The 21,808-nt window shown below is 38.6% G+C and overlaps 1 protein-coding gene and 1 pseudogene across 1 annotated transcript in view; both read right to left on the bottom strand.

Annotated features, from left to right (window-relative positions):
* Nucleotides 1-619: 619 nt before the first annotated feature.
* Nucleotides 620-21,808, bottom strand: part of TMLHE (trimethyllysine hydroxylase, epsilon) — a 95,194-nt gene continuing 74,005 nt past the window's right edge. The window contains exons 6-7 of the mRNA XM_021682615.1: nt 1,935-2,073; nt 620-1,252 (exon numbers count right to left, since the gene is read on the bottom strand). Coding sequence (XP_021538290.1) covers nt 1,121-1,252; nt 1,935-2,073 — 271 coding nt within the window. The 3' untranslated portion in view covers nt 620-1,120. The remainder of the gene's footprint in view (nt 1,253-1,934; nt 2,074-21,808) is intronic.
* LOC110574008 lies at nt 4,165-5,062 on the bottom strand (annotated as a pseudogene).

The raw sequence follows: 21,808 nt of genomic DNA, 5'->3' as shown, positions 1-21,808 counted from the left end.
AAAAGAAACAAGGTATTATACTTAACCCAGGCAAATCTTAGCAATTAACATGTATAATATTTTAAGAAAAGGAAAAAAAAAAAGATCAGCAGAAATGGAGGAAACAGATTGCATCCTAAATTCCATCAAAAGCAAAAATGCAAGGTTGGATAGTAATTTCCAGTTCTTTGGAGCCATATCATCTGTCATGATGAGTTCACTGAACAGTCTTACAGACTAACCCTCTGTACTCTCTTGTGGTGTATGTGTATATATATGAATTATCATATGGAACCTCAGAAGTCTCTAAAAACTTTCTGCAATTATCCCTCACACAATTATTGAACTGATGGATTTGTTCCACAGGAGCTATTGTGGCTTCCTAGTTTAATTCTTCAAGAGATGTCTTGGATGGAGATAACCCTTCTTGTAAGATAAAACAATGTTTATATTCAGTTACTACCTTATCACTGAGCTTGTGCTATCAAGCAATTTCTACAATATCTGTAGTTTTAGGACACTGTAGATATAAATCTATGGTTTCAGCTAAACTCTTTAATCCACAGGTCTATGTAAAAGACTGTCTTAAGGTATCCTCCAGCCCATTGGTTCTTAAAGAGTGGTCTGAAAACACCTGGAGAGATTCTTGAGCCCTTTCAGTGGGCCTGTGGGTTAAATAATATTTTTTATAATGACACTAAGATATTTACCTTTTTCATTCTTATTATCTCATAAATGTACAGAGGGCTTTTCCAAAGGCTATATGGCATGTGATGATGCCATCTCTCTGATACTGAGGGATGTGTGATTTTGTGTTCTTGAATTTTAAACATTTCTCAGTTTTAATATCTATTACAGTTAGTATCAATAGATATAACCCACATCCAAGAACACTTTGGGGTCCTCAATGACTTTTAAGAGTGTTAAGGTGTCCTAAGACCAAACATTTTGCAAACTGCTGCTTTACAAAGACTTTGTTCCTAAAATGCATTTCTTTCTAACTGATCTAGTTGCAACTTCTGTTTTGTGTGATGAGATAAAGAGACAATTTGAAGTAGGTTTTAAAACAATATTATTTTGCTGATATGAAATTCTGGTAGCCAGGGTGCCAGGTGTGTTCATAATCTTAATGCTGTCAATTTTAAGCCTGAAGCCCCAAGAGACGAGCAGTGTTTAATACATCATCCCTTGTTAAATAGCAGCCACAGAGTTGGCGGTAGCCAGTAAACGATTCCCTGCCATGTAGGACACGCCAGTTGTCTATAAATAGGACCTGTGAATGGGCAAAAAGAGAAAAAAAACACCATCAGAACAAAAGCAGACCAAAGAATTCTAAATCAGAAGAGACCACTTAAAAGCTTTAGGTTGTTCTCTAGTTAAAATTCAACGAGGTATCTTTCTTTTTGAGATTAAACAAACCTTTGGAAATTAGGATGTGCATAGCCCTGTAGTAGGCTGGGTGGAAGTTACAAAAGCAAACAGTAGGTAATTAGGCCCTGTACTTGAGAAGCTTATGTTTCTTGAGTAATTATTCTCTTATCAAAGCAAATCAGATAACTGGCTTCATTTTCTTTTCTGTTTAATTTTTAATATATACCTTCTCAAAAAGTTAAACTATTTCATTATGTTTTATGCTAAGCTGAAGACATTACTCAGAGGATAGATCAAGAGCAAAAAAAAAAAAAAAAAAAGAAATCACATAGCTGGAAGGACACTTAGGGATTATCTAGTTCAACCCCCTCATTATACATATAGAGCCACTGAGTCACTGATGCCTACATATGGTGTGGGACCTGCTTCCAGGTCATTCAGTGAGTGGCAGGACCAGAGCCAATACCCAGGATTCTTTTCATTTTTACCTTTGCAAGACTGTGACTCACATATTAAAGAAGTACCCATTATTCATTGCTTCAGTATAACAAGCTTACTTGACATCTTTAGAACTTGGCACCCACCCTGCCAGGCTTTAGTTTGACCCAAAACTCATTCTCAGGTCTCCTCAACTCTACTGTCAGAGTCCGGTGTGCTGTATACCAACGATGGACAACATCATAAGGTACAGTATTGATGACAGCTCTGTCATAGTTGTTGTATCTAAGATGAAATCATGAGAAGAAAAGATATCCTCAAACACATGTTAAAGACACCTATTGCTTATTGAGCAATTTTATTTAAGGCTTTGTCTATATTCATTACTTGTCCTAGAGATAAGGTGAGAATAAGTCAATGCTCTCTTGGGAATATAGGATTGCAGAGAGGAGCCCTGCTGCCTGTTGATCATATTTTTTTTTCCTTTGGAGAATCTGGGGGTAGGAGATAGAAGTAAGTTCTAGCTGGTTTCTTCCATCTTAGGATATGATGTTTATCTAAAGTACATTCTCTTGGCCAAATTTTACAGAAGCACTGGGGAAAGATCTGAGCTTTCTATTCACTAAGCTGAGGTGGGCAAGAGAGGTTATACTAACAAGGCTTTCTTTTTTAGCAGAATGACTTAGAACTTCTCAGGTGTTTCTCTTTGTGGGGAAAAGCCAAGCTATAGACCTACTGGACAGATTACTCAGTGATCTTCACTCATTCATTCAACTCTAACATTTACATGAGCAGCTGCTATGTGCTAGGTGGTGTCAGGTGTTAAAGATACAGTGATGAACATAGCAGACACAATCCCAGCCTTTGGGATCTATTTACATTCTATTAAGAAAGACAAATGATGAACAAGTAATAAATACGTATCTAGTTACAGATGTTATAAAGAAAAAATAATGTACTGTGATAAAAAGTGACTGGGTAGTCGTTTCAGATGGAGTATGTTGAGTGAGGACTTTTTTGGAGAAGTGACATTTGAGCTGTTACCTATATGATAAGAAACCAACAATGTGACAAGCTGAGAGGAGTGTTCCAGGAAAAGGGAAGAGCAAGAACAAAGCATTAGGATGGAAAGGAGTTTTATTATGTTTGCAGAACAGCAAGAAGGCCATGTGGCTGGAGCTGAGTAAGCAAGGGGGATAATGGTAAGGAATAATGTGGAGGAGGTAGCCATGGGCCAGATCATGTATAGCCTTATAGGCCATGGTAAGGATTTTGGGTTTTATTCTGAGTACTATGGGAAATCACTGAAAAGCCTTTGCTAAAGGTTTTCTTTTTTTCTTAAAGGATTTCTTTTTTACTTAAGGTAAATTAATCTTTTACTGAAGTATAGTACGTATATGGAAAAGTACACAAATCTTAAGCTTGATGTATTTTCATGATGTGAACACATCCATATCACTAGCATCCAGGCCAATAAATAGATCATTACGCACACCCCAGAACACTCCCTTGTATCCCTTTTCCATCTTGTCTTTCCCCTAACCCAAGGATAACTACCATCATGACTTCTGTCACCAAAGATTAGTTTTGCTTGTACTCTTTTGTGTCTGGATTCTTTCATTTAATATTATATTTAGGAGATTCATCATTGTTGTTATATAGTAGTAGATCATTTATCCTTCATGCTGTATAGAATTTTATTGCGTGACTCTACCACAATTTATTCATCCATTCTACTGTTGATAGATATTTGAGTAGTTTCCAGTTTGGGACTAATACAAATAATGCTGGTGGTTCTGGTCCATGATGGCAACATAGAAATCTCCCAAACTCACCTCCCCCATGCACATACCAAATCTACAGCTACACCTGGGACAATTCCCTCTGAAAGAAATCCAGAAACTAGCTGAGTGACTCCTACACATTGGGTAAATAAGAAAAAAACCCCACATCAAAATGGGTAGAAAATGCTGAAACACAATTTAATCATAAACCCAACCCTGGTGCAGCAACCAGAAGGAAGTTCACAACTCCAAGCTTCTCCTTGAGGAGTGAAGAGTTTGGACTCAACATTTAGTGCCCAAACTTTTAAGATGTCTGCATGAGGGATGGGCCCCTGAAACACCTAGCTTTGAAAGACAATGAGGCTTGTATCCATGAGACCCACCAGGTTATAGAACACAAAGAAACAGTTCTTTTTTTTTCTTTTGGTAAGTTGTTTATTGTAAGATAATTTATAAACATCTTGCTGTCTTTAGTAGTTTGAACAATGGACCAACAATTTCTTCTGACAAGGACAGCAGTAAGCTAAAAATAAAATCAGCTGGCTGAATTTTCCTTCTTTATATCTTGTCTGAGGATGAAACTTGGTTTTCATTAATCCAGAGCTGCTGCACCGGAAATGACTTCAATCAACTCTTTCGTGATGACAGCCTGGCGGGTGCGATTGAATGTCAAGGTCAGTTTGTCAATCATCTTGGAAGCGTTCTTGCTAGTGTTGTCCATGGCTGTCATCCTGGCACTTTGCTCACTCATGGTGGATTCCTTTAGAGAATAGTAGATGATGTTGGCCAAATTGTATTCTTGGTAATTCTGCAGCACGTCAGCATCAATATCATCATAGATACTCGTGCTCTCAGCACTTGCAACGGTTTCAAGGGAAAAGATGGGCTTTTCTTCTGTCTTGTAGGAGATGACAGACCTGAACTGATTAAAGATGATTAGACCCTTCATCAAATTCATGTCCAGAATTTAGTAGTTCAAGGGCAATGACGGACGCATCCCCAAAAGTAGGAGGTTTTCTTCCCATTTCTTTGAAGGACACCAGAAACTGGTCAGAGTGAGTCCTATGAAGTATACCCCTGATTTTATCACCAATTCCAACAAGCATGACTTCTTTCCCAGCTGCTGTGAGCGTGGCCACCTCACTTTTCATCTGTTTAGCAACCGAGGAATGAATAGCACCACAAAGCCCTCGATCTGAGGACACACCAATAAGGAGGTGTTTCTTCTTGTGTTCAGGCACCTTAATATCAGCTTTTTCATACAGAGCCAAAGATCCCATCCCATATACTCGAGCTGGTTTCAGCTCCCTCTCAGCTCGGGCATATTTTGCTGCCACTACCATTTTCACAGACTTGGTGATTTTCTGGATGTTTTTGATTGATTTTAGTCGCCTGGTAATATCTTTTAAATTTGCCATATTTCGAACTTGGATCCATTGCGGCTGCACGGCGCAGGCCGAGAGCCCAGCGACGCCTGCCGGAGAGAACATGGTGGTACCAGCCCGGCTCGAAACAGTTCTTAATGGGCTTATGAAGACTCACTGTGGAAAACTCAGGTCTAGTACAGAGACAGCAGACAGAAACACCCATATCCTAGTCTTTCTCTAGAAAAAGCCTATTTGCATACATTAAAAGCTGCTTCTTGAAGGTCAGGCTTCTATTTTGGCACACATCTAGGGACAGACTGCAATCCTCTCCAGAGATGAAGAAAGCCAGTGGGCACCATCTGCACATTCTCCCTCTGGCCCACTCAGGTCATTGGTGTATTCCTGGAATGAGCTTGTATACATGCCTACCACTCTGGCTTTTGTGGCTGCTGTCCAGGGGATACACCCCTTGATCACCTGGCTCTGGCAGCCAGTGGGGCTTTAGTTCCAGATTCCATAGGACAGTAACAAACAAAGAAATGCTTCTTAATTGGCTATCTACCCAAGGCTCAGTGCAAAGGGAGCACACAGAAATGCCCAGCTCCCAGTCTTTCCTGGAAAGAAGTCTGCTTGCATACTTTAAAAGCTGTTAACCAAGGGTCTGGCTTCCAATCAGCCTCCATCTAGGTGCTGACTAAGATCCTCCCCTTTGGGAGACTGACAGGTCTTGACACACCTTCAACTACTGGAAGCCGCTAAAACCACAGAAAGTGGCTTAGAAAAATCACAAAGGTTTGAGCGACAGCCAAGAGCTAAGGCTGAGCTGAATGATAAGGTTCATCTCTTACACAAGACCACTCTATCAAGACTGGGAGAGGTGGCTGTTGTATCTAATATGCAGAAACCAACACAGAGGGAAAGAAAAATGAAGAAACAGAAGAATATGTTCTAAACAAAACAACAAGATAAAACCCCAGAAATAGACCCTAATAAAATGGAGATAAGTGATTTATCTGATAAAGAGTTTAAAATAATGGTCAAAAGATGCTTACCAAGGTCAGGAGACCAATGCATGACAAAATGAGAATTTCAACAATGAGAGAAAATATTAAAAAGTACCAAACAGAAATCAAAGCTGAAAAAGACAGTAACTAAGTTGAAAAAGTCAACAGAGCAGACTAGATAAAGTGGAAGAAAATATCAGCAAACTCAAAGACAGAAAGGAAGAATTCATTCAATCAGAGAAGCAAAAAGAAAAAATAATGAAAAAGAGTGAAGATAGCTTAAGAGAATTATAAGACTCCATCAAGCAGACTAATATTATAGGGGTCCCAGGAGAAGAGAGAGAGAAAGGGGTCAGAAAGCTTATTTGAAAAAATAACAGAAAACCACCCAACTTAGAGAAAGAGACAGCTACATCCAGGGAGCCCATGGGATCTCCAAAAGAGGAATCCAAAGAGACCTACACTGAGACACAATATAATTAAACTCTCAAAAGTTAAAGAAAAGGAGATTATTTTATTTTATTTTATTTATTTTATTTAAATTTAATTTTATGTTAGTCACCATACAATACGTTATTAGTTTTTAATGTAGTGATCCACGATTCACTGTTTTCATATAACACCCAGTGCTCCATGCAGTACATGTCCTCCTTAATACTCATCACCGGGCTAACCCATCCCCCCACCCCCCCTCCCCTCTAGAACCCTCAGTTTGTTTCTCAGAGTCCATAGTCTCTCATGGTTTGTCTCCCCCTCCGATTTCCCCCCCCTTCATTTTTCCCTTCCTTCTCCTAATGTCCTCCATGTTATTCCTTATGTTCCACAAATAAGTGAAACCATATGATAATTGACTTTCTCTGCTTGACTTATTTCACTTAGCATAATCTCCTCCAGTCTCATCCATATTGATGTAAAAGTTGGGTATTCATCCTTTCTGATGGCTGAGTAATATTCCATTGTATATATGGACCACATCTTTTTTTTTTTTAAGATTTTATTTATTTATTTGACAGAGAGAGACACAGTGAGAGGGGGAACACAAGCAGGGGGAGTGGGAGAGGGAGAAGCAGGCTTCCCGTGGAGCAGGGAGCCCGATGTGGGGCTCGATCCCAGGACCTGGGATCATGACCTGAGCCGAAGGCAGATGCCCAATGGCTGAGCCACCCAGGCGCCCCGGACCACATCTTCTTTATCCATTCATCTGTTGAAGGGAATCTTGGCTCTTTCCACAGTTTGGCTATTGTGGACATTGCTGCTATGAACATTGGGGTGCATGTGGCCCTTCTTTTCACTACATCTGTGTCTTTGGGGTAAATACCCAGGAGTGCAATTACTGGGTCATAGGTAGCTCTATTTTTAACTTTTTGAGGAACCTCTGCACTGTTTTCCAAAGTGGCTGTACCCAACTTGCATTCCCACCAACAGTGTAAGAGGGTTTCCCTTTCTCCACATCCTCACCAACACCTGTTGCTTCCTGGTTGACTGGTATGAAGTGATAGCTCATTGGGGTTTTGATTTGTATTTCCCTGATGAGTGATGTTGAGCGTCTTTTTATGTCTCTGTTGGTCATCTATATATCTTCTTTGGAAAAATGTCTATTCCTGTCTTCTGCCCATTTTTTAAACCAGATTATTTGTTTCTTGACACCCTATGCCTTTTGATTGGAGTGCTTAGTCCATTTACATTCAAAGTAATTATTGATAGCTATGTGTTTATTGCCATTTTATTACTTGTTTTGTCATTGTTTCTGGAGAATTTCTCTGATCCTTTCTTTGTCATTTTTGGTCTCTCCTTTCCACTCAAAGAGTCCCCTTTAATATTTCTTGCAGTGCTCGTTTAGTGGTCACTAACTCCTTTAGTTTTTGTTTGTCTGGGAAACTATCTCTCCTTCTATTCTGAATGATAGCCTTGCTAGAGAGAGTATTCTTAGCTACAGATTTTTCCCATTCAGCACATTGACTATATCATGCCACTCATTTCTGGCTTGCCAAGTTTCTGGAGAGGTCTACAGATAACCTTATGGGTCTTCCCTTGTAAATTAAGGACTTCTTTTGTCTTGCTGCTTTTAAAAAATTTTTCTTTATCACTAGATTTTCCAAATTTAACTACAATATGCCTTGGTGTTGGCCTGCTTTTGTTGGTTTTGGATGTCTGTTTCCTTCCCCAGATTAGGGAAATTTTAAGCTATTATTTCTGAAATAAATTTCCTTCCCCTTTTTCTTTCTCTTCTTCTGGGACTCCTATAATATGAATGTTATGATGGAGTCACTAAGTTCTCTAAGTCTTTTCTCATGTTGCATAATTCTTCTTTCTCTCTTGTCCAGCTTCATTATTTTCCATTATTTTTTCTTCTATGTCACTAATTCATTCCTTTGCTTCTTCCAGCCTGCTGTTCATTGCATCAAGCCTGTTTCCAGTCTCATTTATTGCATTCTTCATCTCTGATTGATTTTTTAAAAATTCTTTTATGTCTGTGGTAAGGGTCTCACTGACCTCTTCTAGTCTTTTCTCAAGCCCAGTGAGTATCCTTATGATTGTTGCTTAAATTCTCCATCAGACATGTTACTTTTATCTGTTTCACTTAGATCTCTGGCTGTGGTCTTATCTTGTTCTTTCATTTGAGATAAATTCCTCCAGCTTGGCATTTTGTCTAAGTCTCTGCCTTCTTCTCTGTGTTAGAAAAGCCAGTTATGTCTCCTGCTCTTGAAAGTATGAAGAAGAAGTCATGTACTTTCCAGGCCCTGGAGCTTCAGGGATTGTTTCTGGTGTGTGTAGTGTGTGCTCTGCTGTTGTGTTTTGGCTGCTCTATCCTTCAAGCCAGTCATGCACAGAGGCTCTCCTTGCCTGCAGCGGGCAGTGTTTGGTCCCTGGCCTGAATGTGGTGAGTTAACTATGTCTGCTCTGGTCTGCTTGTTAAATGAAACCTGACACCAACTCCACCAGAACTGAGGCCCTGCAGAGCTCTCTGTTTGGGAGATGTGGTGTGGGCAGAGATTTTTGTTTTCTCTCCTGGGGGAGGGGCTGCGATGCTGGGACTGAGACAAGCTTGACTGAGAAGTGCAGTCCTGCCAGAGTGCAGAGGTGTGGGGCTTGGTGTATGCAAGTTAGGCAGCCAGTGTTAGCGCTGTGTTTATGCTGAGGGATGGGGTTGGGCAATGGTGCCAGCCAGCTCCTTTGTTCCCAGAAAGGCATCTCCCTGAATGCTGCCTCTCAGGGATGGGCTCTGAGAAGAGCAAATAATCTCCCACCTGTGTGTCCCAGGCACTCTGCAAATGGCTGTTGCCATGCTATCTGCCCCAGGCTGTCTGCTTGCCTTTTCTCCAGGAGCAGGGCTGTGCCCTCTGGGCTCTATTGTAGTCAAGCCTGCTGAATTTTAAAACTCCAGTCTTTCAGCCTCACTGGTTGCAAGAATTCATGAAAATAAGCCCCTCTCATTTTCCAAACCAATGGCTTTTGGGGAAATGTTCTCCTTGTGCCTTCCCATGTGCTCTCTCTCTCTCACCTTTCTCCACAACCTTAGCTCCCTCTCTTCCACAGCACCAGTAATCCATTTCTTCCCTAAACCACGTCTCCACAATTCCTACCTTCTTCAATGTGGTCTTTTCTCTCCCTTTAGTTGTGTAGTTTGTTCTGTCAATCTTCAGGTCAATTCATGGGGATTTAGGATGATTTGATATTTAGTTGTGTTTGTGGGATGAGACAAGGCTAGGGTCCTCCTAGTCTGCTGCCATCTTTTCCTTCTCCCCAGATCTGTTCTTCTTAAGATTGCTTTGGCTATTTGGGTCTTTTGCATTTCCATACAAATTTTAGGATTGCTTCTTGTATTTCTGTGAACAATACCATTGGAATTTTGATAGGGATTGCACTGAATCTGGCTAATATGGAAATTTTATGGAAATTTTAACTATTCATTCTTCCAATCCATAAGAATGGAATATATTTCCACTTATTAGTGTTTTCTTCTATTTCTTTCATCAATGCTTTATAGTTTTCAGTGTATAAGTCTTTTACTTTCTTGGTTAAATTTACTTCTAAGAATTCTATTGTTTTTGATACAATTTTAAGTGGGGTTGTTTTCTTAATTTCTCTTCCTCATAATTCATTGTTAGTGTATATAAATGTAACCAAATTTTTTATATTGCTCTTGAACCATGCAACTTGAATTTGTTTATTAGTTCTAACAGTTTTTTTGGTGGATTCTTTAGGGGTTTCCATATATTAAATCTTGTCACCCATAAACAGCTGATTGACTTGCAGATATTGAACCATCCTTGGATCACTGGGATAAATTCCACTTGATCATGGTGTATGAATCTACTAAAATATTGTTGAATTTAATTTGCTAATATTTTGTTGATCATTTTTTTTTTAAATCTTTTTTTTTTTAAGATTTTATTTATTTATTTGAGAGAGAGAGAATGAGAGAGAGAGAACACATGAGAGGGGATAGGGTCAGAGGACGAAGCAGACTCCCTGCCGAGCAGGGAGCCCGATGCGGGACTCGATCCAGGGTCTCCAGGATCATGACCTGAGCCGAAGGCAGTCGCTTAACCAACTGAGCCACCCAGGCGCCCCTTGTTGATCATTTTTGGATCTATGGTCATAGGGATACTGACCTGTAATTTTCTTTCTCCTTTCTTTCTTCTTTTTTCTCTTTCTTTTTCTTTCTTTCTTTCTTTCTTTCCTTCTTTCTTTCTTTCTTTCTTTCTTTCTTTCTTTCTTTCTTTCTTTCTTTCTTTCTTTCTTTCTTTCTTTCTTTCTTTCTTTCTTTTTTCTTTCTCTCTCTCTCTTTTTTTTTTAAAGATTTTATTTATTTATTTGACACAGAGAGAGACAGCGAGAGAGGGAACACAAGCAGGGGGAGCGGGAAAGGGAGAAGCAGGCTACCCGCCAAGCAGGGAGCCCGATGTGGGGCTCGATCCCAGGACCCTGAGATCATGACCTGAGCTGAAGGCAGTCGCTTAACCAACTGAGCCACCCAGGCGCCCTTCTTTCTTCTTTCTTTCTTCCACTTGATCATGGTGTATGAATCTACTAAAATATTGTTGAATTTAATTTGCTAATATTTTGTTGATCATTTTTGGATCTATGTTCATAGGGATACTGACCTGTAATTTTCTTTCTTCTTTCTTTCTTTTTTTGTGATGTCCTTGTTTATTCTTTGTGTCAGGGTAATGTTGGCCTCAGAAAATGAGTTTGGGAGCATTCCCTCTTCAATTTCTTGGAAGAGTTTGAAAAGGATAAATATTAAAATCTTCTTTGAAAGTTTGGTAGAATTAACTAGTGAAGCTCTCAGGTCCTGGACATTTGTTTATTGGAGTGTCACTCATTCATTTATTGTTTAATTCCAGTATGGTTAACATACAGTGCTATATTAGTTTCAGGTGTACAACACAGTGATTCAACAATTCCATACATTACCCAGTGCTCATCTTGACAAGTGCACTCCTTACTCCCCATCCCCTATTTCATCCATCCTGCCACCAATATCTGCTCTAATAACCAAGTTTGTCCTCTATAGTTAAGAGTCTTTTTCTTGGTTTGTCTCTTTCTTTTGCTTGTTTACTTTGTTTCTTAAATTCCACATATAAGTGAAATCATGGCATTTGTCTTTCTCTGACTTACTTTGCTTAGCATTATATTCTCTAGTTCCATCCATGTTGTTGTAAAACGCAAGATTTCATTCTTTTTGTGGCTGAATCATACTCCACTGTATATATATACCACATCTTCTTTATCCATTCATCTATCAATGGATACTTGGGTTGCTTCCATAATCTGGCTATTGTGAATAATGTTGCAGTAAACACTGGGATGCATGCATTCCTTTGAATTAGTGGTTTTTATTGGGGTGGAGAGTAAATACCCAGTAGTACAGTTGCTGGATTATAGGGTAGTTCTATTTTTTATTTTTTGAGGAACCTCCATACTGTTTTCCACAGTGGCTGTAGCAGTTTGCATTCCCACCAATGGTGCAAGAGTGTTCCTTTTTCTCCACAACCTCACCAACACTTGTTGTTTCTAGTGTTTTTGATTTTAGCCATTCTGACTCGTGTGAGGTGGGATACCTCATTGTAGTTTTGATTTTCATTTCCCTGATGATGAGTGATGTTGAGCATCTTTTCATGTATGTTGCCCATCTGTATGTCTTCTTTGGAAAAATGTCTGTCCATTTAAAAATTGGATTATTTGTTTTTTGAGTGTTGATTTGTATAAGTTGTTTATATATTTTGGATACCAAACCTTATTGCGTATGTCATTTGCAATATCTTCTCCCATTCTGTAGGTTACCTTTTAGTTTTGTTGTTTCTTTTGCTGTGCAGAAGCTGTTCATTTTGATGTAGTCCCAACATTTTTTTTTTCTTTTAATTGCCTTGCCTCAGGAGACATACCTAGAGAAATTTTGCAATGGCCAATGTCAGAGGTATTACTGCCTGTGCTCTCTTCTAGGATTTTTATGGTTTCAGGTCTCACATTTAGGTCTTTAATCCATTTTGAGTTTATTTTTGTGTACGGTGAAAGAAAGTGGCCCAGTTTCATTTTTTTGCATGTTGCTGTCCAGTTTTCCTAATACTATTTGTTGAAGAGATTGTCTTTTTCCCATTGGATATTCTTTCCTGCTTTGTCAAAGATTAATTGACTATATAATTTAGGGTTTATTTCATGGTTTTCTATTATGTTCTAGTGATCTATGTGTCTATTTTTGTGCCAGTACCATACTGTTTTGATCACTATAGCTTTGTAATATAACTTGAAATCTGGCATTGTGATACCTCCAGCTTTTCTTTTCTTTTCAAAGGTTGTATTGGCTCTTTGGGGTCTTTTGTGGTTCCATACAAATTTTAGGATTGGTTTGTACTAGCTCTGTGAAAAATACTGTTAGTATTTTGATAGGGGTTGTATTAAATGTGTAGATTGCTTTGGGTAGTATATTCATTTTAACAATATCTGTTCTTCCAATCCATGAGCATGGAATGTCTTTCCATTTCTTTGTGTTGTCTTCAATTTCATCAGTGTTTTATAGTTTTCAGAGTACAGGTCTTTCACCTCCTGGTTAGGCTTATTAGGTATCTTATTATTTTTGGTGCACTTGTAAATGGGATTGTTCTCTTAATTTCTCTTTCTGCTGCTTCATTATTAGTGTATAGGAATGCAACAGATTTCTGCACATTTTGTATCCTGTGAGTTTACTGAATTCCTTTATCAGTACTAGTAGTTTTTTTGGTGGAGTCTTTTGGGCATTCTAATATGGAGTATTTTGTCATCTGCAAAGAGTGAAAGTTCATCAATTTGGATGCCTTTAATTTCTTTTTGTTGTCTAATTGCTGTGGACTTCCAGTACTATGTTGAATAAAAGTGGTGAGAGTGGGCATCCCTTTCTTGTTCCTGACCTTAAGGGAAAAGCTGTTTTTCCCCATTGATTATGATGTTCATTGTGGGTTTTTCACATGTAACCTTTATTATGTTGAGATATATTCCCTCTAAACCTACTTTGTTGAGGGTTTTTATCATGAATGGATGTTGTACTTTGTCAAATGCTTTTCCTGTGTATATTGCAATGATTGTATGATTTTTATCCTTTCTTTCATTGATATGATATATCACTTTGATTTGTGAATATGGAACCACTCTTGCATCCCAGGAATAAATCCCACTTGACTGTGGTGAATGATTTTTTGAATGTATTGTTGGATTATGTTTGCTAGTATTTTGTTGAGGATTTTTGCATCTATGTTCAGCAGGGATATTCACCTGTAGTTCTGTTTTTTTAGTGGTGTCTTTATTTGGTTTTGGTATCACAGTAATGCTGGTCTCATAGAAGGAATTTGGAAGTTTTACTTGCTCTTCTATTTTTTGGAATAGTTTGACTAGAATACATATTAACTCTTCTTTAAATGTTTGGTAGAATTTGCCTGTGAAACCGTCTGGTCCTGAACTTTTGTTCATTGGGGGTTTCTTGATTACTGATTCAATATCCTTGCTGGTAATCAGTCTATTCAAATTTTTTACTTCTTCCTACTTCAGTTTTGGTAGGTTATATGTTTCTAGGAATTTATCCATTTTTTTCTAGGTTGTCCAATTTATTGGCATATAGTTTTTCATAATGTTCTCTCACAGTCGTTTGTATTTCTGTGATGTTGGTATTATTCTTCCTCTTTCATTTGTAATTGTATTTACTTGAGTTATTTCTCTTTGTTTTTTTGATAACTGTGCCTAGAGTTTTATGAATTTTGTTGACCTCTTCAAAGAACCAGCTCCTGGTTTCATTGATCTATTATATTTTAGTTTCTATATCATTTATTTCTGCTCTAATCTTTATTAATTCCTTCCTTCTGCTGGTTTTGCATTTCGCTAGTTCCTTTCCTAGCTCCTTTAGATGTAAGGTTAGGTTGTTTATTTGAGATTTTTCTTGCTTCTGTAGGTAGGCCTATAGTGCTATAAACTTTCCTCTTGCATCCCAAAGGTTTTGGAGTGTCGTGTTTTCATTTTAATTTGTTTCCATGTACTTTTGGATTTCTCCTTTGATTTTTTGGTTGATACATTTATTGTTTAGTAGCATGTTATTTAACCTACATGTATTTATGCTCTTTCCAGAATTTTTCTTGTGGTTGATTTCTAGTTTCAAAGCATTGTGATCAGAAAAGATGCATGGTATGACTTTGATATTTATGAATTTGTTGAAACTAGCTTTGTGGCCTTATATGTGATCTATTCTGGAGAATGTTCCATGTGTACCTGAAAAGAATGTGTATTCTGCTCTTTCAGGATGGAATGTTCTGGATATATTTATGTGAAATCCATCTGGTCCAGTGTGTCATTCAAAGCCATTGTTTTCTTGTTGATTTTCTGATTGGATGATCTGTCCATTGATGTACATGGGGTGTTAAAGGCCCTTACTATTATTGTATTACTATTGATTAGTTCCCTTATATTTGTTATTAAATATTTTGAATATTTGGGTGCTCCCATGTTGGGTGCATATATAGTTACTACTGTTATGTCTTCATGTTGGGTTGTCCCCTTTATTATTATATAGTGACCTTCTTTGTGTCTTGTCATGGTCTTTGTTTTAAAATCTATTTTGTCCAATATAAGTATTGCTACTCTGGCATTTTTTTGACAACTATTTGTATGATAAATATTTCTCCATGCCCTCACTTTCAATCTGTACGTGTCCTTAGGTCTAAAATGAGTCGCTTGTAGGCAGCATATAGATAGGTCTTGTGTTTTTATCCACTCTGTCACCCTATGTCTTTTGACTGGAGTATTTAGTCCCTTTACTTTTAAAGTAATTATTGATAGATATGTATTTATTGTCATTCTGTTACTTGTTTTGTGGTTGTTTCTGAAGTTTTTCTGATCCTTTCATCTTTCTTTCATGTTTTGCTGGTTTTCTTTAATGACATATTTGGTTCCCTTTCTTTTTATTGTTTGTGTATCTACTAGTGGTTTTTGATTTGTGGTTACCATTAGGTTTGTATACAACATCTGCAAATAACAGTCTATATTAAGTTGATGGTCACTTAAGTTTGAACCCATTCTTTTTTCCTCTCTTCATGTTTTAGGTATATGGCGTGATATTTTACATCCTTTAAAAAAAAACTTTATTTAGTTATTTGGCAGAGAGAGAGAGAGCACGAGCAGGGGGAGCAGTAGGCAGAGGGAGAGGGGCTCGATCCCAGGACCCTGGGATCATGACCTGAGCTGAAGGCAGATGCTTAACCAACTGAGCCACCCAGGCGCCCCTACATCCTTTTTTTGTGTGAGTTCCCTGACCGATTTTTTAAATAGAAATATTCACTTTTACTGTGTTTGTGTTTCCTACTTTCATACTGTCACTTTTGCCTTCCTTTCCACTGAAAGAGTCCCCTTTAATATTTCTTGCAGGGCTGCTTTAGTGGTCATAAACTCCTTTCATTTTTGTTTGGGAAATTCTCTCTCTTCTTCCATTCTGAATGATTGCCTTTGGAGAGGGTATACTTGGCTGCATATTTTTCCCAATCAACACTTCGAATATATCAGGCCTCTCCCTTCTGGGTTGCAGAGTTTCTGCTGAAAAATCTGCTGATAATCTTATGAGGTTTCCCTTGTATATAACTGTATTCTTTTGTCTTGCTGCTTTTAAAATTTTTTCTTCATCACTATAACTTGGCATTTTAATTACAATATGTCTTGGTGTGGATCTGCTTTTGTTGACTTTGTTGGGGGATCTCTGTGCCTCCTAGATCTGGATATCTGTTTCCTTTTCCAGATTAGGGTATTTTTCAGCTATTATTTTTTCAAATAAATGTTGTGCCTCTTTTCTCTCTCTTCTTCTTCTGGAACTCCTATAATACAAATGTCACTACCTTTGATGGAGTCACTGAGTTCCCTAAGTCCATTCTCATTTTGCATAATTCTTTTTTCTCTTTTGTTCAGGTCGATTACTTTCCATTACTCTGTCTCTTCTAGGTCATTAATTCATTCCTTTGCTTCTAGCCTCTTGTTCATTCCATCAAATGTGTTTCTCATTTTGTTTATTGAACCCTTTATCTCTGATATGTTATTCTTTATCTCTGTGTTAAGGGTCTCACTGTCTTTCATTCTTCTCACATCCAGTGAGTAACTTTATGATCATTCCTTTAAATTCCATATTAGGTATGTTACATCTGTTTCATGTAGATTTCTGGCCTGGCCTTGTCCTGTTCTTTCATTTGGGAGAAATTCCTCTGTGTTCTTATTTTTTCTATGTCTCTGTGTCTGTTTCTCTGTGTTAGAAAAGTCAGCTACGTCTTCTGTTCTTAAGGGTAATGGCCTCATGAAGAAGAGGTCCTATAGTGCCCTGTCATGTACAATCCTCTGTTCCTCAGGGCCTGGCACTTCTGGGAGTGTCTCCAATATGTGCTGTGTTTTCTGTTTTGTCCTGGCTGCTTTATCTTTCTGGCCAGTTGTCTACAGAGGCTCTCTTTGCCTGTTGTGGGCAGTTTTTTTGTCCTTGGACTGAATGTGGCGAGTTTTAACTAGGTGTGCACTGGTATGCTTGTGCAATGAGACTTGTCACTACCCCTGCTTGAACTGAGGCCCTGTAAAACTCCAAGGTTGGGAGACACGGTGTTGGCAGGGGTTTGGCCTGGTCTTCGGGGGGAGGGAAGCCCATTGCACTGGGACTGAGGCAAGCATGACTTGGAAGTGGAGTTACACCAGAGCACAGGGTGAGTGGCACTTGGTGTAGGCAAGTTAAGTCGTGTTGGTATTGAGCTAGTTCCTGTAGGTGGCCCTGTGCTTATGCTGAGGGATAGGGGAAGGAAATGGTGCCTGCTAGTTCCTTTGTTCTCAGAGGGGTCTCTCCATGAACACTGTCTCTCTGGGACATGCTCTGATGAGCAACTAACCTCCTCACTGTCTGCCTCAGGTGCTCTTCAGATTTCTGTTTCCATGCTGTTTGTCTGTGACTGTTTGCCTTGCCTTCTCTCCAAGAGCAGCCCAAATGCTGTCTGGGCTCTCCCTGAGCCAAGCCAGTTGAACTTTAAAACTGCAGGCTTTAAGCCCTGCTGGTTGCAAGAATTCATGAAATTTGGCCCCTCTCACTTTCCAAGCCAGTTGCTATGGGGGTTCATTTTCCCATTGGGCCCTCCTGTGTATTAGTCTGTCTGTCCCCATTCTGTGCAACCGTGGCTCCCTCCCCACTGCAGCAGCCATAATTGTTTCTCTCCCAGACCACATCTCCACACCTCCTATCTTCTTTGATGTGGCCTCTTCTCTGCCCTTAGTTGTAGAGTTTGTTCTATAGGATATTTAGGATGATTGTTATCTAGTATTCATGGGATGAGGTGAGCCTAGGGTCCTCCTATTCTGGCTGCCATCTTATACAATAATTAAAACATTGCTGGGAGTGTTTTAATTATTGAATCAATATCCTACTAATAATTGGTCTATTCAAATTTTCTATTTCTTCATAATTCAGTCTTGGAAGATTATGTTTCTAGGAATTTATCTTTTCTTTTAGGTTGTCCAATTTCTTGGCATATAATTGTTCCTAGTAGTCTCTTAAAATCTTTTGTATCTCTGTGGTATCATTTGTAACTTCTCTTTCATTACAATTTATTTGAGCTATCTCTTTTTCTTGGTGCCTACAGCTAAAAGTTTGTCAATTTTATCTTTTCAAAGAACCGGCTCTCAGTTTTATCCATCTTTTCTATTGTCTTTTTAGTCTCTATTTCATTAATATACACTCTGATCTTTTATTATTTCCTTCCTTCTACTGACTTTGGGCTTTGTTTTTCTTTTTCTAGTTCTTGTAAGTGTAAAGCTAGATTGTTTATTTGAGATTTTTGTTTCTTGAGGTAGGTCTGTATCACTATGAACTTTCCACTGAGAAACACTTTTGCTGCATCTCACAGATTTTGGAATGTTGTATATCCATTTTCATTTGTCTCAGCTATTTTTTAAAAAATTTCTCCTTTTATTTCCTCGTTGGCCCAATGGATGTTTAGTAGCATGCTATTTAATCTCTATATAGCTGTGATTTTTCCAGTTTTCTTCTTGTAATTGATTTCTAGTTTACCACTGTGTTCAGAAAAGATGCTTGAGGGGTGCCTGGGTGGCTCAGTCAGTTAAGCATCTGACTCTTGGTTTTGGCTCAGGTCATGATCTGTCATGGGATCCAGCCCCACATTTTAGGGCTATGCACTCAGTCTGGAGTCTGCTTCAGATTCTCTCTCCCTCTCCCTCCCTCTCTCTCTCAAATCGATAAATAAAATATTAAAAAAAGAAAAGATGTTTGATAAAATTTCAATCTTCTTAAATTTATTAAGGCTTTTTGTGGTGTAACATGTGATTTATCATGGAGAATGTTTCATGTGCACTTGAGAAGAATGTCTATTCTGCTTTTACTTTTTTTAAACTTTTTTTTATTATGTTATGTTAATCACCATACATCATTAGTTTTTGATATAGTGTTCCATGATTCATTGTTTGCCTATAACACCCAGTACGTGCCCTCTTTTAATACCTATCACCAGGTTAACCCATACCCCACCTCCCTCCCCTCTAGAACTCTCAGTTTGTTTCTCAGAGCCCATAGTGTCACATGGCTCGTCTCCCCCTCCGAGTCACCCCCCTTCATTTTTCCCTTCCTGCTGTCTTCTTTTTTTAACATATAATGTATCATTTCTTTCAGAGGTAGGTCTGTGATTCAACAGTCTTACACAATTCACAGTGCTCACCATAGCACATACCCTCCCCAATGTCTATCACCCAGCCACCCCATCCCTGCCACCCCCCACCACTCCAGCAACCCTCAGTTTGTTTCCTGAGATTAAGAATTCCTCATATCAATGAGATCATATGATACGTCTTTCTCTGATTGACTTATTTCGCTCAGCATAATACCCTCCAGTTCCATCCACATCGTTGCAAAAGGCAAGATTTCATTCCTTTTGATGGCTGCATAACATTCCATTATGTATATAAAGATATATATATCTATCTCTATCTATCTATCTATCTATATCTTCTTTATCCATTCATCTGTTGATGGACATCTTGACTCTTTCCATAGTTTGGCTACTGTGGACATTGCTGCTATAAACACTGGGGTGCACGTACCCCTTTGGATCCCTACATTTGTATCTTTGGGGTAAATACCCAGTAGTGCAATTGCTGAGTTGTAGGGTAGCTCTATTTTCAACTTTTTGAGGAACCTCCATACTGTTTTCCAGAGTGGTTGCACCAGCTTGCATTCCTACCAACAGTGTAGGAGAGTTCCCCTTTCACTGCATCCCTGCCAACATCTGTCGTTTCCTGACTTGTTAATTTTAGCCATTCTGACTGCTGTGAGGTGGTATCTCATTGAGGTTTTGATTTGGATTTCCTTGATGCCAAGCGATGTTGAGCACTTTTTCATGTGTCTGTTGGCCATTTGGATGTCTTCTTGGAAAAAATGTCTGTTCGTGTCTTCTGCCCATTTCTTGATTGGATGATTTGTTCTTTGAGTGTTGAGTTTGGTAAGTTCTGTATAGATTTCGGATACTAGCCCTTTATCTGATATGTCATTTGCAAATATCTTCTTCCATTCTGTCGGTTGTCTTTTGGTTTCGTTGACTGTTTCCTTTGCTGTGCAAAAGCTTTCTATCTTGATGAAGTCCCAATAGTTCATTTTTGCTCTTGCTTCCCTTGCCTTTGGTGATGTTTCTAGGAAGAAGTTGCTGCGGCTGAGGTTGAGGAGGTTGCTGCCTGTGTTCTCCTTTAGGATTTTGATGGACTCCTGTCTCACATTTAGGTCTTTCAACCATTTTGAATCTATTTTTGTGTGTGGTGTAAGGAAACGGTCCAGTTTCATTCTTCTGCATGGGGCTGTCCAATTTTCCCAGCACCATTTGTTGAAGAGACTGTCTTTTTTTCATTGGACATTCTTTCCTGCTTTGTCGAAGATGAGTTGACCATAGAGTCAGGGGTCCATTTCTGGGCTCTCTATTCTGTTCCATTGATCTATGTGTCTGTTTTTGTGCCAGCTTGATGATGACAGCTTTTTAATAGAGCTTGAAGTCTGGAATTGTGATGCCACCAGCTTTGCTTTTCTTTTTCAACATTCCTCTGGCTATTCAGGGTCTTTTCTGGTTCCATACAAATTTTAGGATTATTTGTTCCATTTCTCTGAAAAAAGTGGATGGTATTTTGATAGGGATTGCATTAAATGTGCAGATTACTCTAGGTAGCATTGACAGCTTCACAATATTTGTTCTTCCAATCCATGAGCATAGGACGTTTTTCCATTTCTTTGTTTTCCTCAATTTCTTTCATGAGTGTTTTATGGTTTTCTGAGTACAGATTCTTTGCCTCTTTGGTTAGATGTATTCCTAGGTATCTTCTGGTTTTGGATGTAATTGTAAATGGGATCAACTCCTTAATTTCTCTTTCTTCTGTCTTGTTGGTGTATAGGAATGCCACTGATTTCTGTGCATTGATTTTATATCCTGCCACTTTATTGAATTCCTGTATGAGTTCTAGCAGTTTTGGGGCAGAGTCTTTTGGGTTTTCCACATAACGTATCATATCATCTGCAAAGAGTGAGAGTTTGACTTCTTCTTTGCAGATTCGGATGCCTTTTATTTCTTTTTCTTGTCTGAATGCTGTGGTTAGGACTTCTAGTACTATGTTGGATAGCAGTGGTGATAGTGGACATCCCTGCCGTGTTCCTGACCTTAGGGGGAAAGCTCTCAGTTTTTCCCCATTGAGAATGATATTTGCTGTGGGTTTTTCATAGATGGCTTTTATGATATTGAGGTATGTACCCTCTATCCTTATACTCTGAAGAGTTTTAATCAAGAAAGGATGCTGTACTTTGTCAAATGCTTTTTCTGCATCTATTGAGAGGATCATATGGTTCTTGTTTTTTCTTTTATTAATGTATTGTATCACATTGATTTGTGGATGCTGAACCAACCTTGCAGCCCAGGAATAAATCCCACTTGGTTGTGGTGAATAATCCTTTTAATGTACTGTTGGATCCTATTGGCTAGTATTTTGGTGAGAATTTTTGCATCCATGTTCATCAGGGATATTGGTCTGTAATTCTCCTTTTTGATGGGGTCTTTGTCTGGTTTTGGGATCAAAGTAATGGTGGCCTCATAAAACGAGTTTGGAACTTTTCCTTCCATTTCTATTTTTTGGTATAGTTTCAGAAGAATAGGTATTAATTCTTCTTTAAATGTTTGGTAGAATTCCGCTGGGAAGCCATCTGGCCCTGGGCTTTTGTTTGTTGGGAGATTTTTGATGACTGCTTCAATTTCCTTAGTGTTTATAGGTCTGTTCAGGTTTTCTATTTCTTCCTGGTTCAGTTTTGGTAGTTGATACATCTCTAGGAATGCATCCATTTCTTCCAGAT

This window comes from Neomonachus schauinslandi, chromosome X, assembly GCF_002201575.2.
Source record: "Neomonachus schauinslandi chromosome X, ASM220157v2, whole genome shotgun sequence".
NCBI classification, from domain to species: domain Eukaryota; kingdom Metazoa; phylum Chordata; class Mammalia; order Carnivora; family Phocidae; genus Neomonachus; species Neomonachus schauinslandi.
This window is presented reverse-complemented; position numbering and strand designations above follow the sequence as displayed.